This window comes from Drosophila subpulchrella, chromosome 3R (genome assembly GCF_014743375.2).
Source record: "Drosophila subpulchrella strain 33 F10 #4 breed RU33 chromosome 3R, RU_Dsub_v1.1 Primary Assembly, whole genome shotgun sequence".
Classification (NCBI taxonomy): Eukaryota; Metazoa; Arthropoda; class Insecta; order Diptera; family Drosophilidae; genus Drosophila; species Drosophila subpulchrella.
In genome coordinates, this window is record NC_050609.1 from 13436944 (window position 1) to 13463231 (window position 26288).

The 26288-nt window shown below is 44.8% G+C and overlaps 3 protein-coding genes across 13 annotated transcripts in view; 1 reads left to right on the plus strand and 2 right to left on the minus strand.

Moving 5' to 3' along the window:
* Nucleotides 1–52: 52 nt before the first annotated feature.
* LOC119560835 (putative uncharacterized protein DDB_G0271606) lies at nucleotides 53–4148 on the minus strand. Its single transcript, XM_037874488.1, has 5 exons — nucleotides 3280–4148; nucleotides 2645–2994; nucleotides 1820–2534; nucleotides 1439–1749; nucleotides 53–1377 (listed from the first exon to the last, which is right to left on the minus strand). The coding sequence occupies exons 1-5, from the start codon at nucleotides 3349–3351 to the stop codon at nucleotides 1032–1034; spliced, it is 1794 nt and encodes a 597-aa protein (XP_037730416.1). The 5' UTR covers nucleotides 3352–4148; the 3' UTR covers nucleotides 53–1031.
* A 507-nt stretch (nucleotides 4149–4655) lies between these two features.
* On the plus strand, nucleotides 4656–8582 carry LOC119553706. Its single transcript, XM_037864273.1, has 2 exons — nucleotides 4656–4859; nucleotides 4915–8582. The coding sequence occupies exons 1-2, from the start codon at nucleotides 4779–4781 to the stop codon at nucleotides 8029–8031; spliced, it is 3198 nt and encodes a 1065-aa protein (XP_037720201.1). The 5' UTR covers nucleotides 4656–4778; the 3' UTR covers nucleotides 8032–8582.
* LOC119553661 (filamin-A) overlaps nucleotides 8260–26288 on the minus strand; it is a 37867-nt gene continuing 19838 nt past the window's right edge. For 4 of the 11 annotated variants that reach the window (XM_037864181.1, XM_037864173.1, XM_037864191.1 and 1 more), the window contains 13 exons: nucleotides 26108–26199; nucleotides 24759–26048; nucleotides 24311–24697; nucleotides 23636–24202; nucleotides 22361–23165; nucleotides 21782–22234; nucleotides 21584–21719; nucleotides 18527–18607; nucleotides 18042–18132; nucleotides 11583–11723; nucleotides 11348–11517; nucleotides 9255–11286; nucleotides 8260–8924 (listed from right to left, as the gene is read on the minus strand). In XM_037864181.1, coding sequence (XP_037720109.1) covers nucleotides 8740–8924; nucleotides 9255–11286; nucleotides 11348–11517; nucleotides 11583–11723; nucleotides 18042–18132; nucleotides 18527–18607; nucleotides 21584–21719; nucleotides 21782–22234; nucleotides 22361–23165; nucleotides 23636–24202; nucleotides 24311–24697; nucleotides 24759–26048; nucleotides 26108–26199 — 6430 coding nt within the window. In that variant the 3' untranslated portion in view covers nucleotides 8260–8739. Of the gene's footprint in view, nucleotides 8925–9254; nucleotides 11287–11347; nucleotides 11518–11582; nucleotides 11724–12386; nucleotides 12518–15130; nucleotides 15450–15629; nucleotides 15832–18041; nucleotides 18133–18526; nucleotides 18608–19320; nucleotides 19432–21583; nucleotides 21720–21781; nucleotides 22235–22360; nucleotides 23166–23635; nucleotides 24203–24310; nucleotides 24698–24758; nucleotides 26049–26107; nucleotides 26200–26288 lie in introns of those variants that run through there. The other 7 variants (XM_037864219.1, XM_037864212.1, XM_037864228.1 and 4 more) reach the window with 5 other exon arrangements.

Genomic DNA, 26288 nt, shown 5'->3' on the forward strand with positions numbered 1-26288 from the left:
AATATTTAACTTTCTAGTTTTTCAACTCCCGCAACAGTAAATGCAAATCTTATTTTTCGAGTTTTAAAGAAATAAATCATAAAAATGTATTTATTAGCTAATTAGATATAATGCAATTAGAATTTGTTCTAAAACCTTTTTAGTTTAAAGTTAATAGTAGTGTATATTATTCGATAAATTGCATTTCGGTTGGTGTTTTTGTGGTTCACTATCAATTTGTGTAAATATTAAATATTGCTAATTAAAAACATAATACACAAATGCGACTTATCGGTTGTCTTTTAGTTTAATGCATTAAACCTTCCAAATAAGGGTCATATACTAATGCGTGACACCTTTTCGGTCGCATGTTTCCATGTTCGGTGGCTAAGGCTAAGCACTTTAAAAGTGAAACTTTTCAACAAAGCATTGCTAATTTGTAATTTGTTTTTTAAAGCTGCGCTAATTGCTAAGTACATTAATTTTTGTGTAATTCGAATTGCGAATTCTATAATGAATTATTCTGTGGGAGACAAATCACTAAGTGCACTACTTAAATATTAAAAAGGCGATTCAAGTTACGATACTTTCGAGTTATTGCAACAATTAAAGTTCATTGTTAAAATTAACAACTAATGGCGAATTGTAGAGATTGAAAAGGGTTTTTGTTAACATGTAGACTAGCAACAAAAATTAAACAAAAGTATAGCACACAAAATTAAAATTAGGGGCATGTGAATATGGACTCATTAACTACATTAAAATACAAAGTGCAGTGCAGAATGTGGGTTGTGTTTACGAATTTGTAACATTTATCATTGCATTGAGAGATCCATAGTGTGGTTGGAATGTAAACATACTGAAAGCACGTTAATCATTGTAAATTTGTATAGAATATTTTGTAAAATTGTGATATTCATATGGAATTCGATTTGTGTCAACTCCATTATGCATTCAAGATATGTTCATCAATTTTGTTCCCAAAAACATTATTTGTTGGAGGAGGAATAAGTCTAGAAAAATAGTTTCGATGCCTAAGAAGTGTGTGCGACTTAAACCCAGACGCCGTGAGGATTTTTACTGGTTGGAACAGCCGTTTCTAGTTGCCTGGGCGAGCCGATGATCCGCCGACTGCTGCCCTGCTTGTTAGGTCCCTCCAACAGGTGCTTGATCTCCTCCGTGGTGGTCACAGTCAGACTTTGCAAGTTCACCTCCTTCATTTCGTTGACCAGCTGCTCCACCTGCCGTTTCTTTTCGGCAATGGCATGCTCGATCATCAGCAGCTCCTTCTTCAAGTTATCTGTCGACTTGTTCGAAGTGTCCGTGTTGTGCAGGGCCTGGTCAATTTCGCTCTGTATGCGCTCCATTTCCATTAAGAAGTCACGCTCCACAGTTTGCCTGCAACAATCAAGGAGTGTAAAACGAGCTGGCTTTATAAAATATCAACACTTCTACTTACCTATTAGTCTGCTGCTGCTGTTGCTGTTCCAGTTCTATGTCATCCATCAGCAAGCGCATCTTATTCTTGCACTGCAGCAGCTCAGTCTCGCAATTGGCCAGCTTGGATCGCAGCAGAGCTATTTCCGACTTCAGAGTCTTCTCCTGCTGCTTGACCAATTCGTTTTCCTCCTCCACATACTGCAGGGTCTGGAGCTGTTCGCTGCCTTGACGAAAGATTTGGTCCGCCTTGGAAATCTCACGCGATATGGCCTCTAGCTCGTGGGCGTGGTCCCGTTCCTTGCTCTCCAAATATACTATTTCCGTATCGAACTGAAGGAATTAAAATAAATGAACAATAAGTAATGTATGAAGTCATTCTGAATCAGTCAAATATTCTTACTTTTTGCAATTCCATTTGCTGGGCTGTAATCTTCTCGCGCTGGAACTTGATGAGCTGCAACAAATCGTTGTATTGCGTGGCCTGGAACATGGTCTCGCCCTCCTCCATGGCCTGGCTATTATTGTTAATGCTGTTATTGTTATGGTTGCTGTGCTGATCGTAGTCACTGAGGAACGGATTCGTCGAGGAGGAGGCATTGGACATGGTGTCCGCATTGCTGCTGGGCAAACGTTGACCCTGGCACATGGGACTGTTCCTCGGGGGCGGCGGATCACGATACGGAGGTGGTACTAGCGCTCCATTTGCAGAAATCGTCGGTGTTTGCTTGTACAGCTCCGGTGAGTTATTGTTGTTATTGACAATATTGGTGTTATTGTTGTAGTACATTTCGTTGGGACTGGAGCGTCGCAGTTCATTGCTGGATTTGCTCAGCTGGCTGTAGATATGCTGGTTACTGCTGCTGTTATTGTTGTAGAAGTCGTTGTAGCCATTTGCTGAAGTTGGTGGATTGCTGCCCGTGCTGGTCATGTCCAAAGGATTCGAAAGCGACTTCTCATGCTTTGGCACCAGTGGTGCTACATTGTTGTTATCCTGCGGCGGCATTTGCTCCTGTGGAACAACTGGTGGGCTCACCGGAGCTCCTGAAACCGGTGGCTGCTGCTGAGGAATCCCTTTGACTATACCAATGTTGTCAAACTGTTTGGCATCATAGCCGCTGCAAGAAATAAGGTTCATATTATATTATTTATAATATAGAAATGCAGCCTGGTAACCGAAGTTTTTAAGGGTAGCTCTAGAGTTAACTGACGTATAAATAAGACTCACCCAAAACTCTTTTTCAATTCCTTTGTGCGGTAGCTGAGTTCGACATTCGACTTTTGCTTTTGCAAAGTGGGCGCTGGCTTATTATTGTTATTGTTTGGGCCCAGAGGCTTTTTCGTTGTCATCACAGCATAGTTGTTGTTGTTATTGTTGTTTTGCTGCTGCTGCTGCTGCGTTTTGTTCTCGGATCGTTGTAATATAAACTGCACATCATTTGCATACTCGCCCCATTTGAGCAGCAGCTTCATGGGATTCTCATTGGGGGCCAGGTGACGTTCGTTATTACGCCACCTTTCGATTAAAGTGAATCTGCCGACTTTACCAGTGGCATGGGCCAAGGCAAAGACCACATCCTGTGGGAAAAAAAAGGTTAATTAGAGAAAAGTCAATAATATAGGGGGTATATTATAGAGTTAATGACAAAATAATAGCACTAACAATTTAAAATAGTTAAAAACTACTACTACCTTTACATCTTTTATAAAGCTAGTAAGGGATTATACTAAATAAAATTTAAAAATAATCTTTAAAGTTAAGAAAAATCATAAAAGGTGTTGTATTACTTAAAAATCAATCCATTGTTGGTTTAAATATTTTACAGACAATAGTGCTATTATTTTGACTGTGATTGACAGTACCTGACATGTGGTGTTCACTGTAACGCCGCAAACGATCCGCTGGATGCCCTCGACCCAAACTTTCAGCTCCATTCCGATTCCGGCTAATTGTCGCTGTCTCTTCAAAGATTTCGACCAATTATTCGCGTTTCTTGGTGTTTCTGTTTCTGCTACCAGAAAATTGCTTTCTTGTGCCGCTCCAGCTGAAAATGGGGGTTCTACACTAATGGCTTTTGGCGCTTGACTGGCGTTCTGCTGTCGCGCAGCCAGCGAAGCGTGCTAGCTGGAGTGCAGTCTCTCCACTTTCCACCGCTTTTCCCCCGCCCCGTCCCGCTTTTCCACGATTTTCGCTTAATTTTCCGATCGCAGCTTCTGCTTCCTCTGCTTCACTTGCACTTATTTACAACAACAACACGACTGGTTCCGTGCGTTTGCATGTGTGTTTGCGTGCAGTTGTGTGTGTGTGTGAGCTGGAAAAATTCTGATTCACTTTTCGGATTTCCGATTTTGTGTTTACTTTTGCGCTTCCGGTGGCGTTGTTCCGTTGTTATTCGACCTGTTTTATGCACCCCTTCGTGTTATCAAGCAGCTGCACTGCTTTTCATTCGTTTTCACGGACTTTTCAACGGATTTAAGCGAAAAATAAACGCAAACATTGTTGTTGGCCCATCAGTTGAGCACTGGTTTCGCTGGGTTTGTAGGATCTAGGGTCTCTAGGGAGGCCCTTTCTGGGTGTCTGTTGTGCGGCTGGCCCTTTCTGGGAGTCTCTGTGTCTGTCCCACTGTGCGGCTGGCTGTTGCGTAGAAAATTTAGGTTGCTAAAGTTCTGCTCCGGATTTTGTTGCTGTTGCACTGTACGTAAGTACGACATTGTACGTAAGTGTCGGCCGACGTAAGGTGTCAGTGAAAAAGGGAGACAGCCTCAGCGTAAGTGTCAGTAAAAAAGCGAGATGCAAGATGCTTCGTAAGTGTCAGCAAAACGTAAGCCAACGTAAGTGTCAGTAAAAAAGGGAGATAGCCTCAGCGTAAGTGTCAGTAAAAAAGGGAGATGCAAGATGGAGAATGGAAGATGAGGAAAAAACATTGTTGTTGCTCGATGCCAAAAATCGATAGCAACAGCAGCGTACCAGGGATGGCCAAACAGGTGTCTGCAGGGGCTATCGACTAGACTTCTAATTGGAGAATGCTTGGTTATCGATGAGTTAGCGGGGACACCCTCCTCGCATTCTAACCGTCGGTATTTTTCCTGGTATATACCAAAAACATCGACAGTACGGTCTTACCAAAATGTTGACAACGATAGCCGAGACACACACCCAACATTTGCGTGTGACCCTACTAAGGTATATTTCGGTATTTTCAAAAGGCTAATAAGGCGCTTGGTATGTTTTGGCGCTCTGGGTGAGGTCACACTGGTGGCAACTCTACAGCCATTTTGCATTTTAGTTTCGTGTTTTAAGAAATTTTTAAGTTTTTCACCGCATTTAACCGCATATTCAGAGAGCTGATGACCCGGTAGCCATGTCGCGAGCAGTGGTGAACGAGGAAACGCTGGAGGCGCTGGTCTTTGAGCGCTCCAAGCTCTGGTCGAGCGTACTGAAGGTGAGTCCGTTGGAGTTCCAAATGGCGTCTCTTTCTGATGGCCCTGTTTTATCAGAATATCTCCACTGCGGACGAAGGCCGGGAACTGGATGTGTCGGAGTTCGATGAACTGTTCGGGGGCGAGGACGAGAACTCCGACCTGCAGGACGAGGAGGAGGAGGCCCTGGAGGACAACGAGACGGACGCGAAGCTGGAAGCGGGCCACATCAACGCCACCAGCGTGGCGGAGCTGACAATGATACTGTGCGCCGGCGAGGACAACAAGGCCAAGGAAGAGATAGAGGAGATCCTCAACCAGACGATGCCCGTCGTCGAGGAGCACAAGCGCAAGTGGCGGGAGGCGGGCCTGGACCGGATTTTAAACACCTTCGATGAGAAGCAGATCGAACACCATGTGGGCCATTGGATGCGGCGCCACAATAGCGTTTACCTGAATGCTGAGCCACCGAAATACCTCCATCCGCACGGCAACTCAATCTCGGACCAGAGCGACGAGTCGCTGCACTCTATCGATACGGCCCGCTATATCCAGCAGAGCCGCCGTCGGAACGCCCACATGACCACCAAGAACCCCAGCTTGACCACCATTAAGATGTACCGCAAGCACTCGCACAAACGCGACGAACTGAGGGCCAAGTATGCCTACGATGACGAGCAAGAGCATCGCCACCACATGCAGGCCTTGCTGCATCGTCGGCGCGAGAAGGAGCGCAAAGTGACCTACCTGGCCTCCACTCCTATGCACTGCACATACTCCAGTGGCCATCATGTGAGGCGAAAGCATCTGCGTAAGCGGCGCAACAACTCTTGGATCTTTGAATCGTCGTCGGACGGTGATGACGATCCATCATTCAGTGGCTGCGACTGCCACGCCTGCCGCAGACATCAATCTCTGTCCAGGACTGCCTACCAGTACTTTCCGTATGGCAGGGACCAGCGAGAGTATCACCACCGCCAGGCAGCATCGCGGACCATGCACACCATGCGCCGCCATCACACCTTCGACATGGATATGGACCTGCGACCAAGACTGCGGGAGAACGAGTGCAGCTGCTGCAACAGCGACCGTCTCTGCTCCAATTTCGTCCACATAGCCAATAGCTCCACAGAGGAGTGGGTGGTGGAGAACCGTAACAGCCCTTTGCTAGTGGGGAAGCCGGCCAAGAGCAGGAAGCACAAGCAGATGGTGGCGGTCAGCCCGCAATCCGTTCGATCCAAGTGCCACAAGCAGAGATTACAGAAAACGAAGTCTGCCTCTACCTCTAAGTTGCCTACAACTAAAGCGAACTACATGTTTGATAGTGACACTTCCGACGAAGAACCAAGAAAGCCCATGTTTTGCCATTCAGAGCGAACAAAAGTGATTCCAGTTGCACCTATTCCAGTTGCACCAAAAGCAAAAAAGGCTGTTGCAATGCATCCCAAGAGTTTGGCACAAATCAAGGAAGAAGAGCCCACTCCTGGCAGGTATGAGAATGTGGCCATTCCGATAAGCGAATCCTCCGAAGAAAGTGAAGGCGAAATAAAGAGACGAAAAAGAATTGTGAGTTTCTCTGATGCAAATTTCAAACCTAAAAAAACCCGTGAAATTCCCCAAGAGTCAATAACGGCGTCTATCCTAAAAGTACCACCAGTTAATGAACAGGAAGTAAAGTCCCATCCAAAAATTCCATCAGTTGAAAAGGGTAATGAGGCGATGATCAACCCGAAAAAAGTATCTTCTGAAAACGGAAAAATCAAGTCTTGTTGTATGATTATGGAATCTACACATGTCACAGAAAAATATGCTGAGTCAAACTTAAAACCAGTCGGATCTGGAGCAAACAAAAACACATTGGAGGAAATCCCAACTTCCTTAATCACAGAAAAAGAAACCCCTTTAGCTGAAAAGGACAATGGTTTGAGTAACAAGAAAAAAGCTATAAGACTTACTAAAAGCGGTTTAACCGATACAATCGATGAAGAAGTTATGGACAGGAAACGTATTGTGAGTTTATCCGGTGCCAATAAAAAATCAAATTGTCCTGTTAAGAAAACTACCAAACTGAAAACGATCACAACACAAAAGACCGATTCACTTCCCATTCCCGAAAAAACTGCCAGTACCAAGATCCCGGAAGTTATATGCATAGACTCATCATTATCCTCTTGTGACTTAGAAATGAAACGACCAGTTGTATCGAGGGGAAGGCCGAAAAAGACTTCAGAAAACGCAACTGGAAAGACGTCTACTACGGCACTCACAAAGGCGAAACCCAATTCCCTGAAAAAGAAAACTACTGCTGCTATTCAGAAATTCCCGCAAATCACTGAGGAGGCGCCCATCCGATCTCCCTATGCACAAACAAAACCTGAATCAAATCCCACAACTAAATGTTTAAAGACAAATGTAAAGAAGGCCGAAAGATCCAGTAGGGAAGACACTGCAAAGGATGAGAATGACATTCCACTCGATTCAGATGAGGAGTTGCAGAGGGCCTTGGCTTTGTCGAAGGCCGCATACAAGGAGGAGCAGCAGAATCGTCAAAAAACAAAGAAACAGGTATCCAAGGAGCAGCCCCAGTCTTTTGCAGAGCAATCATTGGCGGTATTCAACAATCAAAGCGTGGCGTGCAACTCCACAGCTGTGGCCAACGACACGGCCTGCAATCGTGTGCTGCCCAAGAGACGGGCGGTCAAAAGGGTAGCCGCCGTAAGCACCACGGAAGAGCAGACAAGTTCCCCGACTGGTGTGTCGGAGGAGGGGGCCAGCGCCACAGGTGGCGATCCTGACTGCACGGCGGTGACCTCCACCACTTGCTGTGAACCGTCCGCAAGTGAGCCGAACCTACCGCTCATCAAGCTCACCAAACGGGGCATCCTGCTGCACAGCTCCTCGGAGCCGGGAGCGTCCAACTTCACACTGACCGAGCAGGGACTCGGAAAGTTCATAGGCGACCGTTGGGCCCGCAAGTACCTGAAATATCACATCGGCAGCCGTAGCTTCGACAGCCGCCACTCTGTTTACTACCAGCCCACACCACAGTTGGCTGCCGCCCTGACTGCTCCGCATGATGCGCAGAGCCTTGCCAATATCTCAAGCTCCAGTGCCAGCGATGATGACATCTTCGACCAGATAAACCGGTACGGAACGGTGTACAGCGTGCTCGAAAAGAAGTCTGGTGACAAGTAATTCTTAAGTTTAAGTTACTCTTTTTCCATTAAGTCCATTAAGTGCGGCGTTAAACACATCCTTGGAAAAAGATATATTAGAAACATTGTTGTAGTTTATTTTTTAAGTTTTGATTTATTTCACGTAAATTACATGATCGATAGTGATAATAGAAAACATAATACGTCATAATCATTAAGTGTGACGTTAAACACATCCTTGGAAAAAGTAATATTAGAAACATTGTAGTTCATTTTTTAAGTTTTGATTTATTTCACGTAAATTACATGATCGATGATCGATAATAGAAAACATAATACGTCATAATCATCATAAATTTTCGCTTAAGTATTAAATAATTGTTTAAGAGATTTATTCGCATTGCAATAGTAATTCTTTTGGGCGGTTTCCATAAAGTTTATCAAAATTCATTTCGGCTATTGTTAATTTTATGTATTCACAAGAAAACAAATAAAACGTAAGATCAATTTATAAAGTGAAAATGGCGCGTCGAAAAAAACAGAAGCTTCTTCCTTCCAAGTATTTACAAATAACAAAAACTTACCTAAAAATATGTTGATAAATCAAGAAATTAAAATTAAACAAAGAGCGTTATGATGAAAACAAGAAACACACGACTTTTGACCCTGGAACATGCGCGCCCACACACATACACATGCGAAGCATATATCTACACGTACACATATGCCTGGCCGGCTATATAGCGCCCTACACATCGATCTGGAATGGGGAGCCGGGTATATGCTCCTCGCCCCACTTGATTAGGAGCACGTACTGGCCGCGGTCGCGCACCAGATACTGCACATTGTAGTTGTTGTGGCCAGCGTGCTTCACGTGGAACTCCTCGCAGGGTCCCTTTGGTCCGTACATGCCCACGTACAGGATGTTGTTGCCTGAAAAAGGGAAAAATATGTGATTAAGATTGGGTTAAGTAATATATATGGTATTTTAGGTCTGATTTTTCAATGTCATGTACGTTTTTAGGTTTGTTAACTTTTAAGAGGAAGTTAACAAGAAGTTTTCTCGCTTTCTCAATGTTATGTTAATTGTCAGTTAGCTTCAAGCTAAGATAAATCTGAAAAACTTAAATTTTTCCGAATATTCAATATAAACTAAAAGACAATAGTTAACATGACGTTGAGAAATCGTATTTTGAAAAGTTAATTTTTTCTCAATTTCTCGAGATTGTAACTAATTAAGACCTAAGTGGAGACATAACTCACCCGCATCGGTGGCACAGATGCTGAACTGGTTCTGCTTGCCAATGTAGGCCTTCTTTAGTCCCATGCCCTTGGACACCACCTTGGTGGCATCCGACTTGAAGGTGGGCAGATGGACGCCCGTGTTCTTGCCGCCCTTGGCCACCTTTTGGACCGTCTCCACGATCACCGTCGACGTCTCCTGGGCGCCCTCATCTGCCAACTTGTCGCCGGTGGCGTTCACCTTGAATGGCGAGCCCACGATGTGCATGTTGTTGTACTTCACCGTAATATAGTGCTCGCCGGGCAGCAGGGGAGTGTAGCGGACCTTGTAGCCCTCCTCAACCTCCGTGCAGTCCATGGCCACCTTGGAGGGTCCGTCGATAGAGACGGCCAGCGTGCCAACGCCGGCGTTGCAGGTGTTGATAATAAAGTCGGCCTTGTGTCCAGTCTTCACCTCGTCCAGGCCGTTGCCGCTGGCGTGCACGGCAGCCGGATCGGCCACATCCTTGCCCACCTTGATTCTGAACGGCGAGTCGGGTATGTGGACGCCGTTGAACTTAACGTGGATGGCATGGATACCGTTCTCGCGTGGATAGAAACGCACCGAGTACATCTCGCCGTCGATCACCTGGATGAAGCAATCATCGTCCGTTCCGGAGGGAGCCACGATCTTGGCATCCAGCTCACCCTTGGCGCCATTCTTGCGCACCATGAACTGGTACGGAGCGTCGGCCTGGATGTTGCCCTGCGGGAACTGCTGAACCTCCAGCTTGTGGGCATCGCCCGCATCCGGCGACACGTACACCTTGAAGGGCGAGTCGGGTATGTGGCGGTCGTTGAACTTAAGACCCACGCGGTACTCTCCGGGTTCGGTGACCTTGTAGGACACATCGCAGCTGCCGTCCTTGCGGTCCTTGAACTCGATGTCAGCCTTGCTGGGACCCTCAACGGAAATGGCTAGGGAACCGCCGCCCGCCTCGCGGGTCCAAACATTAAACTCGGCCGCTTCGCCGACGACGCCGCGTTCCAGTCCGGAACCTCCGGCCTTGACCAGATGGCTGCCGGAATCGCGCAATGGACCCACGGTGAACTGGAAGGGCGAGCCGGGTATGTGCATCTCGGAGTAGCGCACCGACACCGTGTGCACGCCCAACTCCTTGGGCACAAAGTGCACGGCGTAGAGGCCATCCTCCACCTCCTGGATCTCCGCATCCTCAGTCACATTGCTGGGCGAGGTGACGCAGGCGGCCAGATCGAAAGAGGTGATGCCGGGCATCTTGAACGTCAGCTTGCACTGGCTGCCAATCTCCGTGATGGGGACAGCATCGCGCTCCCGCTGGATCTTCTCACGCTTGCGGTTGCTGCCCTCGCCGGCAACCTTGACGGTAAAGGGAGATCCCTCCACATGGTGATCGGCGAACTTTAGGTTCACAATGTAATAGCCCGGCTCTGTGGGCTTGTAAGAGATGTTAAGGGTGCCGTCGTCCTTGTCAGTGCACTGGATCTCCGCCTTGCTGGGACCCTCGATGGAGACCGACAGACCGCCGAAGCCGGCGTTGCGTGTATCCACGGAGAATACGTTGTCGGCATGAGTTTGACCCTCTTTGAGGCCAGCGCCGGTAACCTTGACCTTCTTGGCGTCGCCCACCTCGCGCTCGCACACGGTGACCTTAAAGGGAGAGTTGTTGATGTGCTTGCCCAGACGCTTCACCGACACCAGGTGCTCGCCGATCTCACGGGGCGTGAACGAGATGCCAATGTTGCCCGTGGGCATGCGCTTCAGGAAGCAGGGCTCCTCCAGGCCGCTGGGTGCCTGGATCGATGCGTTCAGGGCGCGCAGATCATCGTCGGTGATGTCGCCGGGCATGGTGACCTCGGAGCAGGAGCCCACCGAGATCTGGTTGCGCTTGCGTCCCTCGCCGGTGATCTTGGCAAAGTACGGCGATCCCTTGATGTGCTTATCGCCGAAGCGAACGGATACCTGGTATTCGCCAGGGGCAGTGGGCAGGTATTGCACGGAGACAGTGCCGTCTTTGTTGTCGTGGTAGTTGATCTGCAAAGTGGAGAGACCATTATTAAATGTTTTCCTAGTCCTGGCAAAGGATATCGCTTACGTCAGCCTTGCTGGGTCCTTCCACGGCCATGGTCAGGCCACCGGCGCTGGCTCCCTTGGTGGAGATGGTGAAGTTGGCCGGCTCACCGGTGACTCCGTGAGTCAAGCCAGGTCCATAGGCCGTCACATAGCCGGAGGTGATTGAGTCAACGTGGAATTTGAAGGGAGATCCTGTGGGCAAAAGTATAAATTAGCGACTCTTGAAGATATTTGCTTGGGATTTGCTATCCCCTCACCTTGCACGGGTTCTCCGTTGTATTTGACCACCAGCTCATGGGATCCCTCCTCGCGGGGATCGTACTTCACCGAGACGGTACCATCACGGTTGTCCTGGATCACGGGTTTGTCTACTTTACCGCTCGGCATTCTGACTTCAGCTGGAAAGGCACAAAAGGTAAACCAATATTTGTTAGACACTGTCTTTTGACTTCTTACTAATAACCTATCTTTTATAAAAAATGTCGATTTAACATTAGATAATTATTAAGAAAACAATTTCTACTCAAACTAGATATTTAATCTGTAGATATTTATGAGAATCCTTTTAAAAACTGATATACTTTACAGATAATATTTGATTTATGTCTAAAAAATGTTATAGTTCGTTTTTCTAGGTTGTTCGAAATGTACAGTACCCCTGAAAACGCAGCCGATCCAAAACTCTGTTTGAAGACCATTTAATGGATCTGTTTTGTATACGCTGAATTATGTCACCAAAGCATTTTTCAAATAATTTGCGTGGGCGAGGGCCACAAGTTTGAAAAAATCATAATTTCATTTTTATGTTCGAATTTGCGTGCCATTTTTTATTCCACAAAATCTATTTCTGTTCTCTGCACAGATCTAAAGATCGAAGAGCCTGTTGTATTTGTGTCGAACCGAAAAAATAAATTAAATGGAACAAATGGTATTTGCCCCGAATGAATTCCAAAAGTTTTTCGCCGTTTCCGAACAGGATATCATATAACTAGGGAACACACTAATAAGCCGATAAATGTCTTTATTAGCTTTTGAATATTTCACTATTTTAATTCACGTACTTTTCCTCTGCTAGAGAGACACACCCACAAAGATATATCTAAGGTGAGTTCTTGTTTAGGCTGGATGAGTATCCTTTTTTAATAATCCTTGGCACTTGGCACCCGGAGTCCAAAATCACTTCTCAACTGAACGAATGCTGTGCATCGACTGAGTGGCTAGTAATCTGTTGGCTTTCCAAAGAAATTTCCACTAACGCCTACAATTGCTTTTATACTTTCCCACGCCATCAGGCATGAAAAATGAAAACAACATCGTTCCTGAATTTCGTTGAGGTCAAATATAGGACACACTTTATATGTTTCCCAGTCACATATGTATGAGATCCACATAGAACACTATATAGCCACTTTCATAGGTCCTCATCCCTCCTCTTAGCGATCCAGAGTATATGTCAAAAATGCATAAAAAACTATTTATAACCCTATAGGTGACTATGTGCTGGAACATTAATTTGGAAATTTATGCACGTGTCTGAATTTATATTTAATTTTTGCCCTCGATATTTTTAAATTCGGGAGGAGGTTTTATATACAGACAAAATTCCAATGGTTTTTTGCTGTCAAAACATCATATGGCATATTCTGCTTAGCGGATCATTAGTTAGAAAAGAAAAGTCTGTTGTTGTTGACAAAAATTTACCTATTTAAATGAATTAAGATATAGGACCCGGTGAATCATCTGGACATTACCCTTATTTTTAGTTTACAATCAAATTTATTAATCACTCTATATATTTTCGTTTATTTAAGACATTTGCTGACACTTCCATTGATCATTGCCGTAAATTTTGTTTTATTAAAAAGCATTTAATTTGGCTAAGAATATTTTCTTTTGAACCGATCATAAATATGTTTAAAAAGGCCACTAAGCTTTCCACTTTCATCGGAATAATATTTCGCTTAGCTCTGATCCATCAGAATTAATGGGCTTTTTTATTTTGCGGCCACAAACTAAACCAAAAACAATGACGGTAAACACAGATAAATCAGGGGATCGTGTCGCGTGCCCAACCAAAATTTAGAACAAGACACTATATGTGAAAAAAACTAAACACCTCAAAAACACAAGACAATGGCTGCCAGAGAAAAATGCGAACGTGTCTTTGAAGAATCTGCCAAGAGTAAAATGGTAAAATTTATAGCCAACTTATGGGATGGCTAAAATTCAAAGAACCTTTACAGAATGTAAAACAATTAAAAGAAATATGAAAGACCTACATAGAACACAATGCTTATTCAAATTAAACAAATATTTCGAGTTTATTAAGGGAACATTTTAAGCATATTTCCAACAGTTGGCTTCAGCTGCTCTCTTTTTCGATTTTAATGACTTGTAAAACTCAAAGAGGAACTCAAAATATGTTTTAATGGAATTTTGCATTCGGAATTCATAAAAAATTCTTGAGAAATTGAATGTATTAAAAAGCAGCGGTTGCCACATGACAACTTTATTCGCTATGCGTGGATATCTAACTCAGAGAACCCTCCCTCCAAAAAAATGAATATATGATTATTTATGTTTGAACATTTGCTGCTGTCCGTCGACCGCCGCCCCTCCTGACCCCCCTTTTCCCACGATCACCTGCCAGCGCCGCCCATTGAAGCATGAGATACGACTGCGACCGAGGATGGGAATTGGAATGGGAACGGGAATGGGGATGAGGATGAGGATGAGGCGGTGGCCACGACGACTCGGACATCTTTCGCATCTAATGGACGCTGGCAATACAAATGAAAGATTTAATGACTCTCAGGCCAACGATGGTTTCGATACATCAGCGAGAGTTTGCCATTTGCGCATAGCGAATAAAAGTCTTACACAAGTCAGCAGGAAACTAAGTTCCCTAGTTCCTTAACGAAAATGTAGTTGTCTTTCCTTAACTCCAATGAGGTAGAACATGATTGAAATTCAATGCATGGTATTGGATAGTATCCAATGGACACGTTACAGGCGGCAACCTGTTGAAAACATGTCATTGTTAAACTCCAGAAAGTCTGATCAAGTAAAATAAAATATTCAGTTTAACTAGGCTAGACTAACTATTAGCAAGGCTAAGAAAAATCATGTTTTATTAAATTTGCATGAGACTTTAGATGTTAAAGTATTTTTGGAAGGATATTTTAAAACAATCGGTTGAGTTATCGACTGTATAATTTGATAAGAACCATTTCGTTTTAATTTAAAAAATGCATTGAATCTTTTAGAAATCGAGGTGAACCATTCTTGGCAAAAAAGAAAAGAAATCGCGTTGATCAGTGTAAACTATCATCGCGGTGCCCCAATACGCAACCATTGAGAAATTGCATGTGGAGGGAGCCAAACGAATTTTACGCTTTGTTGCATATTCTGATAATAAATCATAGAAAATAATTTGCAGACAAATGCCTACGGGGCCTTGGGGGCCCCCGAGGAGGAGGACATCCATCCGGGGGACTTTTGGGTAATAATTCAAAATTCTTTGCCCAATGCGCAGCAGCAAGTGCCTTCTGTGTGGGCCCGAATGGCGCTTGACCGCTCTTTGAGTTGAATTGAATTGAAAATGTGAATGCGAATTTGAATATGAATTTTGGTGTCAGTTTTGTCATTAACACAAATGAGAAATTCTTGGGGCTTTAGTCAGGATTATTCGGTGGCTGCATGTGACATTATGGACGTCATTTCGTTTCTCATTTTTTTTTTTTGTTGGCAAAGCATCAAGAATCAAAGGTCCGCAACTCCTTGGGCCCTCCAGAAATGAATTTACCTTGATGTGTAACAATTGAAAACGATGATTTGAAATTCAATGGCATAAAATCTGAACCATTTAGTCCTTGGTTCTCCGGTATGATGGTCTCATTGAAGTAGACGTTCGTCCGCTCGGGATGATCGCGCTCGGATACGGTCACCTTATAGTACTGCGGCCGGAAGAAGTACGAGTGATCGGCCCAGGTGGCAAGCGGCGTGGGCGGTTTCTCCGTCAACCAACTGAAGTGCATTTTCCCGTAAATCGATTTTGGATTCGGACAGGGGCGATTTCAATTTAATCGGCAGGCGCACGCGTTTGGTTTTTGCAAAAAAAGACACTTAAAATTTATAACAATTTAATTTAACAACGACAAACAAAAACTTCTTGTTCGAGCAAACAGCAAGGATATGGAAATTCCAATTAAAATTATTCCTTAAATAAAATGTTTCACATATCCTTGCTGGCCAAAACCAAAAAAGACTGATCGAAGGGGAAAATTATTGATTTGGACACTCACACTTGGGCAATCGACTAGAAGGGTTATATAAGAATGGTATTTACAATAAAATTGCGAACGATCTTGGGGGCTCTTCGAGCGAATGTCCTGCACTGGCTAGACAGAGAGTCCTGGCAATCGATTGCTGTGCACTTGAACTACTTGATTATTATTCGGTTGGGAACGAATTTTTTTTAGGTTTTTTTTATGGCCAGCGACGGTCTTTATAGGTCCACGCGTCTCCACGTCCCGATTTCAAGTGAACATCGACAGTTCCAAATCGAAATTAAGGCCAAAATATGAAAGCACATCGGTTCCTACCACCAAGATGCGTCTGCTGCCGTGGCCCAAAAGCAGCGCAGCCGCGGCGCAGCAACCCACACATACGAGCCCATAAAGTCGGGGCTTTTCGAAAATATGGCCGACTGCTATAAGGCAGGAGAAGAGATCGGACCAATGGACGACATATGAAAGATAAAAAGATAGAAAATTGGAAATATTTGCTATGCGCCCGGATCTATGTGTGATATATACATATTTTTTATATACAAGTATAAGCATAAATTTCTTCTCGATCTTGGTGTTGGTTTAACAGTTGCCATTTCGAACATTTCGAAATCGAAAGGTGCAAAAAAAAAAGGGGGGGGACTTCGGGTCAAAAGCATAGGTATACCCAACCTATAGCTTTTTGGATGTGAATGTGCATGGAGGAATTCAAATTTATTACTTATTGCATCTCAGACGACATAGAATTTATTAATATTTTACCATTAAACCGGCGGGAAGCGTTTAAAAATAAATCGAACAAACATATAGACAATTCTATATTTTATTTTATTGGCATGAAGGCAGGCGGATTCGGCCATAAAAGCCATAGAATACAAATATAGTCTTGTTGGTATGCCGAAAATGTGTTAATCATTTCGTTTCTATATCCGTATTATGTCGTATTAATCGTTAAAGTGGAAAACATTCCATTCGATGAGCCGCACGCTTTTATCCAATACTTATGTAATGGCCTTTGCCAATGGGAAATCGATTTGAAATCGAATTTGCAAAATGGCCAGAGCTACCGAACCAATTGGCCAAAATCAATCAAAATTTTTGTTGATCTTTCAGATGACTACTTGGCAGCGATTATTGACTAATCAAAATTTACATACTCTTGGGAAAATAAATAAATGTGTGTGATTTATTATTGGGCTGGCCAAAAAACATATATATATATACGAAAGCCTTACGATTATCCAGTCCATAAAAACTGTTGATTTCCCTACGATTCCGATTCAACCTGGTTAATTATACACATTTTGCCCCTTTCATTTGACGGGCAATGAAAAATCAATGCAACAAATGCGCAACAAATCTATGTCATTTGGCCAAAACGAATCATTTACAATAAACCATCTTCAAAGCAAATGGAGCGCGACATAGAAAGCTAAAACCCACAACGAGGCGTGGTCCAGATTCCTCCCAAAAACCACCAAATGAAACGTGGCGCGGCTTGTGATCTTAATGATGACCAGGATCCTCACCACTGCCCCCCAGTTGCTCCTCCGTTCTGGCCCATCCTAGCCAAGCGGCGAAAATGCTTGAAAATTGCATGGAAGCGTGAAAAATCGACCAAATATTTGCACGGAGAGGAAAAGTGCAAAGTGCTGTTCATTGATTTGCATGCAGAGGGTGGAAACCTCATTAATCATGTTGAAAATGTTCATTAAATCGCGGTGCAGCGATTTGCAACTCGTAAATCGCTCGTCAGTCCAGAAATGACCAAATAAATTTAGGTAATTACCGGATTTCTACAAAATGAAATACCCAATTACTTTCCCACGAGTCACAAGCGTTGGCCCAGTCAATGAACGTGTCGGAATGGAAAACAAAAGAAAATCCCTCTCGAGAAAAAAATGAGATGAGAGATTGCCAAGAAATGCAGCCAAAATACTAGAGACCTCCCAGAACACAGAGAGCACGGGCATTGTCTAATTAAGTTGTCGCCTGTCAGCGTTTAGCCTGATAACCCGTCACTCGGACGTCCATTTTCCCCATCCCAAGACTTGGGTGCGTTGCCACTTGTCCATGTGTCCCATCCAAATGCGCCGCATCAACTGGGTATTTATATTTCTGTATACATTTCAGAGATTTACGACACACGAACATTTTCGCCTGACAATGGGACACCTATGATATTTATATTTTCTTCACTCGCGCTAGATTCTTAGCAAGTATGAGATACATGTTTGCTTGCTTTAATGGCGCATAAATACCATCTAGATTAAATAAACTATTCTACATTTTGATTTAATTAAATGCATGGCTACATGCACGGCTACTTTTTGCTTCGCAAATGATTAACTTTGCCGCGAGGCTTGATTTTAGCACTTAAATATTATTTTAGAATTAGTACATTTTGCGATCTTGGGCTGTACATACCTGTAACGTTGCCGCCTGTTGTGGGTAGAGGTAATTTCTCAAATGCTACACTGCGATACGTGATCTCCGATTTTCCGTTGACGAGCTCGCTCTGAAAGTGTTTAGTTTCATGCTATTATATCTATTACAAAATATGTTAAATTCTGTTTAAATGTTGGGAACCATGTTAAAAGCGTTTGAAATATGACCAAACTGAATAAACTATTTTTATATATCTGTTTTGATCCTGTTTCAAATTTGTAAGATCAATTTAAATCCTCAAAATACAATTTATAACGCTCTTATATAGATTAGCATATGCGTTTAAAGTAATATCCTCAAAACTAAATGAATAATCTAATACAGTTTTGCAGATGTATTTAAAGGTGCAAAAGTTTGCACTCCTATTTTTAATATGGATGAAATATTTAAAAAAATAATTCATCATGATTTTAAATGCAATTTCCAAATTTAAGGATCCTTATTTTGAATATTTCAGAACTTACCTGCGTTGTTTGCTGCACCACTTTGGTCGTGTGCTCCTCGATATATTCACTATGCGAGTATTGTTCGATACTTTCGACAGCCTGAGGTCAATGAAAATAAAATTAAAAATTAAGAATGCCGCAGCTCGATTCGATAGAAAATTCGGAGAATATAAAACAAACACACACTCAAACCAGCAGCCAATAGATCATTAGCATGGCAGTCTGGAGAATGAGAACAATGTCCCAAGTGGGTTACTTTTCGAGTCCATTTACTTTGCACTTGTGAATATTGAAGAACTACCGCAACAATATAGAGGGAGATGTCTGCTTATTATTAAAACTGAACCCATTGAGTGAGATGGGGAAACTTGAAAGTGTGAAACAACAATACACGAATGAAATTATTAGAGAGGAAGTGAAATTGATTGACGCGGGCACGATTGTGCAAAAGAATTTCCAATTTCCACAATTGCAGCTGTTACATAAGCAAATAATTATATTTATATACGTTGTGTATATATCGAAATCATTTCGTATCCGTGGCCAAATCGAAAAAGTCAAAGATACAAATCGCTATAAAATATTTGAGCTATTAATAAGAAGTACGCCAATGCACGGCCAATCAATAGACCAGCAAGGAAAATCGAATTGCCAGTGGGCGACAGTTGTGGCTCCTCCTCTACATCTGCATTCTGTATCTCGGAATATGGATCTCAATCTGAGAGCCGTATAATATATAAATATTCATCCCATTGACGGGAAATCAATCTCAAGCATCTCAAATCGGGAAAGTAGATGGAAATGTGGCGCACCGAGTTTAATACTTCCAGTTAACAGCGCTACGACACGATCACGACGACGACCTGAACAGGACAATCTATGACTAAGACTAGACTAGATCGGCTGGCTAGCTGATGCCACTAGTGTCGGGCCTCCGCTCTTCTTCTAGCCACACTTTATGGCGCTTCCACTGGCGTTGGCAGCAGAAATCAGCACAACACACTTTGCGCCATTTTCATTATACATAATTTCATTTTCCTATTTTAATTACTTGCGAATTTTGTGCGCTGGCTGGCTATACAAATTCATTTTCATATGCAAATTCAAATGCAGTCGTCGTCGTGCCAGGCGGCGTATACATGATTTTGTTGCAACCTGCCGAAAGCATCAACGGCCGACTATGGCAACTATCACAAAAACAGCGAATAGAACATGCTGATTCAGCGTGGGATGTCATAGCAGCCCCCTACCCACTCCCCGGAATCATTTGGATGCCTCTATAGACTGCAGTGGCGTAGATGGAAAAGTCTTTGGGATGATTTCGTAGCAACAAAGTCTAAATATAAGTTCTACGAAGCACCCTGTACCAACAAAGATGTGCCAATATGGGAAATTTTGACATAGCTCGGCAATAACAAAACAGATTGTTTGACTTTTTAAAGAACCCTTAAATAACGATTTAGAAGTCTCTTAGATCTTTTGAGTATTCTTTTGAAATGCCTTTTGAAATGAATTCCAGAAATAATGGGTTTAACACACAATTTGACCCTTTTCAGATGCTTTTCACTTTTTTAAGCATAGCAAGTATAACATTACGAAAACTGTATTAAAAATGTTTTCTTCAAAATACAAGCATATAAGTCTGCGGTGTCGCTCTATTTTATATTTGTTGCATCTCAGGCAGTTTATAGTTTAATAATAATATTTAATTATTTTTGGTTGGGAAAGCCTGTGCATTTTTCTTTATCAACCACGAATGTGGTTGGGAAATTTCTAAATAAACATTTATATTTCTTTTTGTGTTCGGCAGATCACGTAGACAAGTTGACGATATCCATAATGAAGTTGCTCTTGTCGGAAATAGTGGCAAACAAAGTATCCCTTTACAAGTTGAATAATGTGGATAAAATTAATTTTGCACCCAGCTAATTGTGCAAATCTGTTAAACATAAATTTTGTGCGAAAACAACAGACATCTCAATTAATCTTGGGTTCACGAATCGAGCAAACGTATTTCATTTTGGGCACTATGCCCGAAATTCGCGACTCTTTCGATCCCAGTGAGGCGCATTGTTCTTGGGGCTGTCAGGTCCCATGATTCTGGCCCAAAATTTATGACACTTCATTTTTTAGATTGTCAACGCAGATGGCACGTGAATGGGTTGGTTTCGCCATTCCACTTACAGGACAAACCCCCCGACCGCTGAAATAGAATTTTTAGGCAAGTGCAAAGTATAGGCTCTACGTGGGTTAGGAATATTGTTGTTAAATTAGCAATTATTCAGTGATTAATTAACATTTTTTTTTGGCAAACTTGTGCTCAAGCGTCAAGAGAGTGCGACCAGTTGTAGTACTTTTGGTTTTCAAGTGGTTGCCGTTTTGGTTGCGTTAAGTGCGTTCGGATCAGTTTTCAATAAATTACAGAAACACACACAAACAACTTACATATACTATGGGCTGGCTGGCTTACAGACAAAAAAGCATTAAGAATAAATGTTCATTAAATGCATAATGTAAAACAAAGCGCAATTGGCAGTGTAGCATAGCAGAAATAATTTTGAGAACGAAACAATTTTCATGCAATTAATTTTAGAATTTTCATAAGAGGTTTTTGATTTTGTTTGGTGGGCAAACCAAAAGTTGTTTCTTTTGTTTCAGTTTTTTTTTTATTTTTGTTGTCATGTTTTACAATGTTGCACTTAAATCGTATTCTTCTCGCTGAGCACTCTTAATTGGTATGTGAAAATTGTTTGCGTGTTTTTCTTTCTTTTTTTCGGGGAAGCCCAATGTAAAATTTACACAGAAATTTAAAAACAATTTGAGGAGGACGCACGGAACACAAACACAAAACAATGACAATGGACTTGACTAGAATATAATGTAGATGAGGCTGAGCTCTAAACGGCCGCAACCTGACTTAAGTGACTAGAAAAAAGTTTAAATATAGATAAACTTTAAAATAATTGCTAATTTCCAACAATTCCCATTTGTGACTAGACTAGATTTGGCTGTGTCTGTTTTTTTTTTTGGTTTGGTTAAATCGAGAGTTTCGAAAGAAAATGTAGTTCAGGCTACCTTGATGGAGAAGCTGCCGTTCGGGATGTCCTTGCCACCAAACTTCACGTTGATGTCGTAGTCCCCGGGATCGTTCAGCGCATACAGAATGTCGAAGAAGCCATCCTTTTCGATCACATCAATGTCCACAATTTCGCTGAGGTAGTTATGTGGTTTATGTTAGGTATAGAGCACACCCAAATCGACTGCAATCCTTACCTGCCCGCCTTGTTGGTGATCTTGCAAGTCACCGCTCCATCTCCCGCCTCACGGGCATCCACCTTCAGGTGCGACTGACTGCCCGACGACTGGATCTTGGGCGCCTGCTCCACCAGCTTGCACTTCTTGGCCTCGCCGGTGGGGAATGCTTCGAGTTTGAAGGGAGAGCCCTCGATCTCCTTGTCACCATACTTGATGCTGCACTGGTAGGTTCCGCACTCATCGGGCACAAAGGACACCACATACGTTCCGGTGGACACTTCCTCCAGGCGCGGCTGCATCGGCTTGCCCTTGGGGTTCTTGATGGCCACATTGATGTCTGCCTGGCCGGCCTGTTTCGTATCGATTTCAAACTCGGCTGGCAGGGAAGCAGGCGTCTTCTTCTTCTCATTGACACCCTTCACCTTCACCTTGGTGGGCTCTGACTTGGGGAAAACGGTCATCACAAATGGACTGGAGGGAAAAGGATTTATATGTCAGTAAGGTTGATTAAACTGGTTATTAAAAACGAGAAACAAGTGGTCCTCCTTATAAAAGTTAAAAATTTTAGTTATTTTTATTACCAAATTGGGGACTTACCTGCATGGCACCTCCACCTCGGAGAACTTCACCTGGCAGGTGAGCACGGATCCGGCCTTGGGCGGCACATAGTGCACCGCGTAAATGCAATTGCCCTTGTCCTCCACGCGCAGGTTGTCCACGGGTATTCCCTCGGAGTTGGTCAGCTTCACGGCGATGCGACCAGGACCAGCCTCGCCCACATCCACGTTGAAGAAGGTGGGCACACTCTCGCGCACCTGGCCGTGCTCGATGCCCGGGCCGTACACCTTCACCTTGCTGGGGTCCACCGTCTCCTCGACGAGCACGCGGAACGGAGAGCCGGGTATGTGCTTGTCGGCAAATCGAATGGTAATGTCATACTCTCCCGGGTCGGTGGCCAAATAGTCCACATCGCAGCTACCGTCGCGATTGTCCGTGCAGGTCATCTTTGCCTCCGAAGGCCCCTCAATTGCCAGCGAAAGGCCACCATTGCCGGCGCCCTTGGTCTCCACCGTAAACTTGTTCTTCTGGTTGGTAAGACCCTTCTCCAGACCAGGTCCGTAGGCCTTGCAGCGTGCCGGATCGCAGCCACTCTTCACGTTCACCACAAACGGAGATCCCGGCACGGGGATGTTGTCGTACATCAGCTCGATGGTGTGACGGCCAGCCTCGAAGGGTGTGTACATAATGCGGAAGATGTCGTCGGTTGGACCTTGGACAATCTTGCTGGGCAGCACATGACCCATGGGATCGAAGATGGCGCAGGACAGCTTGCCGGAGTCAATGTTGCTACCCACCTTGCTCATGTCCACCATGAAGTCCGTGGCCGCATTCATAATAACACCTGAAGGGGAATCGAAAATTAGTAAGAGCCAATATATAGAGAAGTTTCGTAACATCAAGGCACAACATCAACAAGATTAAGATGCAGTTAGAAGTGATGGATGGGATAGGTATTTTATGTACCTAGGTAACAAGTTTAACAGTAGGTCATTTTCGTACTTAAAAGTACAAATGAGAGATTCCATACTGAACAGAACATTCTGAAATATCTAAGAGCCTCAGAATTACTCCGGGGATCTACCTTAGTTTGCACCTAGATATTCCCCATCACTTTTGATTAGTTGTTTATGGTTTAGTTAAAATCAAACAAACAGAAGGGACAGCACAACAACAAGAAGGCATGGCTTGGCGATTGCGGAAAGCAACCTTGGTCAGGTGGTGAGTAGAGCGCAGAGGATTAGAGCTGTACGGCAGCAGGAACACTCGGAACTGGCAATTGGCAACTGGCAACTGGAACTCCTCATAGCCTACCATGCGGCTGGATGCCGATGCCACTGACGCGGGTATTCTTGAGATTCGGCACCGGAACGATAAGTGGCTGGAAGGGTGAGCCGTTGATGTGCCGCTCGTTAAACGTTATGTTGACGGTATAGTCGCCCGCTTCCGTTGGCAAATAGGCCACGTTGCAGGTGCCATCTCCATTATCCCGGCAATTGATGGCCGCCTCGCAGGGACCCTCCACCGTCACTCCCAATCCGCCCTGCCCAGCACCCCGGGTATCAATCATAAACTCTGCCGGCTGACCCACAATACCACGCTCCAAGCCTGGTCCAAAGGCTTGAACCTTATTCGAATCACTGCCCGTGAGGCACTGCAGCCGGAACGGTCGTGGTGTTATCGGGGTGCCGCCAAAGCAGATGCTCAACAGGTACTCGCCCAGCTGGGTGGGCGTGAAGTTGACCAGGAAACCCTCCGCCGTGGGTATAATGTGAGCCTTCACGCGATTGCCCGACGGACTGGTGATGGTCACTGCCAAATCCGCCTTGGGCAGGCCATGTGTGATGATCCGGAACTGCTGCAAACTGTTTAGGGGCGCGGCTTTTGGTTTGGGTGAATGAAATGATGACTTGGACTTAGACCATGACGCACTCAAGATGGGCATTTTGTATATAAAGTAATCTAGCTGTCTAACCTACGTATACTTACTGGGTTCGAGTCCGTCGACCTTAATCTTAGACACATCCACCGTCTGCTCCACGACGACCTTCTGTCCCAGTGGAACCCGCTGGCCTCCGTATGTCATTGTGGTGGTGTAGGCACCCTTGGAAGGCGGGATCACTTCCACCGAGTAGGTGTTGTCCTCGTTATCGATGATGCGGCACGGCACTTCAATCTTTGACTCCTCGTGGACGACCTTTACCTTAAGTTCAGCATCGCCGGCCTCACGGGCGTCCACATTGAAGTGGGTGGCCACGTTGGGGCGCACTCCGGGCTGCAACCAGGGTCCAAAAGCCTGCACCTTGGCAGCATCTACCGGAACTCCGACGTAAACGCGGTGCGGTGAGTTGGGTGTGGACACTCCGCCATAGTTAACTGGAATAATAAAATAGTTGTTACTTTTTAAAGGCCATATATAATTTTCGCCAAGACCTACCTTCAACGGTGTGCGGGACTCCGGAGGTAGGCGTATAGGTGGCCTTTGTGATGCCATCCTTGTTCTTCAGCTCCACGGGCAACTTTGTGCCGTACACATCCTGAACGATAACGTCCAGCGGGGCATTGCCCGCCTTGCTGGGGTCCACAGTAAAGCTGGTCGGCTGGTTGATGGTCACGCCGTTTTTCTCCAATCCCGGGCCACTGGCCTTGACCAGCTCGGGATGGAAATCAGTGCGTGGCAGGATCTGGGCGATGAATGGCGACTTGGGGATGTCCTCGTTGTCGCACAGAATGTGCACGGCATACTCTCCCACAGCAGTTGGATGATACTTGACCAGAGCGGAGCCATCGCCATTGTCGTGGCACTCGATCTCGGCCTGCGAGGGACCGGCCACGGTGAACCCGAGGGCACCAGTCTCGCCATTGGTCTCCACCACAAAGGCAGCCGGGTAGCCAATAACGCCGCTGCTCAGTCCAGGCCCATAGGCCACAATCGAGGACTCCTTCTTGGGTCCCACCTTCACTTCGAACGGGGATTTGGGCACTTCCTGGCCCGCAAACGTCACCATGATGACGTAGCGACCCTCCTTGGTGGGATAGTAGTGGCACTCGTATGTGTTGCCATCCACCTTCGACTGCATGACGTTCTGGTTCATGCCACCCGGACCAATGACGCGCACCTCTGGCTCACCCTCGCCGGCTCCCTCGGTGTGGATCTTGAAGTCGGCATCGTCGCCGACACGAACGCCCGTGGCCTGGAGTCCACGACCGGAGGCGCGCACCTTACGCGCATCCGACAGCGGAGCCACCTTTACGGGGAACGGACTGTTCGGGATCGGAGTGCCGGCATAGAAGACATTCACCGAATGCAGACCCTGCAGGGCGGTCACGTACTCGCAGCGCCAAGTATCGTTCTCCAACTGACGCACCTTGGCCGCCACAGAAGTCTTGTGGTTAGCCGGATCGATGATGATCACCTCGGGCACTCCACGGCCCGCATCCTTGGCAAGAATGTCGAAGAAGGTGGGCTTCTTGATGGTCACTCCGGTGGGCTGGATTCCGGGACCCGTAACCTTAACCTTGGAGGCGTCGCCGGCATGTCCTTCCACCTTCACGGGGAACGGCGACTTGGGGATGTCGCGACCGGAGAACTTAACGGCCACCTTGTGCGAACCCTCGGCTTTGGGTATATACGAAACCGTGTAGGTGAGGTTCTTGTCATTGTTGAAGCGCACATCAGCCTTTTCGATCTCGCCATTGGGTCCCTGGATGTCCACATCCACGGAACCTGAAAGTAAAATATTGTAATTAGGTTCCTTTTTCTAAACTGGAGCTCTGAAAACTTACCCTTGCCAGCGGAAAAGGTTTCCACGGTGAAGTTGGCTGGGGCACCCACCACAGGTCCAATGGGTTCAATGCCAGGACCATAAGCACGCACTCTGTGAATGGAGAAATGAAGATTGGATAATGTATACTTTAATATTTCGTGATAGCCAATTATGATACATTGAATCAACATTTAAATTGC

Bases quoted from the DNA above. Each gene is read 5' to 3' on its own strand.
- LOC119560835 (XM_037874488.1), bottom strand. From the start codon at position 3,351: ATGGAGCTGAAAGTTTGGGTCGAGGGCATCCAGCGGATCGTTTGCGGC. The intron at 1,750-1,819 runs GTAAGAATATTT...TAATTCCTTCAG, and splicing joins AGCAAATGGAATTGCAAAAA to TTCGATACGGAAATAGTATA. The intron at 1,378-1,438 runs GTAAGTAGAAGT...TGATTGTTGCAG, and splicing joins CAGCAGCAGCAGACTAATAG to GCAAACTGTGGAGCGTGACT.
- LOC119553706 (XM_037864273.1), top strand. From the start codon at position 4,779: ATGTCGCGAGCAGTGGTGAACGAGGAAACGCTGGAGGCGCTGGTCTTT. The intron at 4,860-4,914 runs GTGAGTCCGTTG...CTGTTTTATCAG, and splicing joins TCTGGTCGAGCGTACTGAAG to AATATCTCCACTGCGGACGA.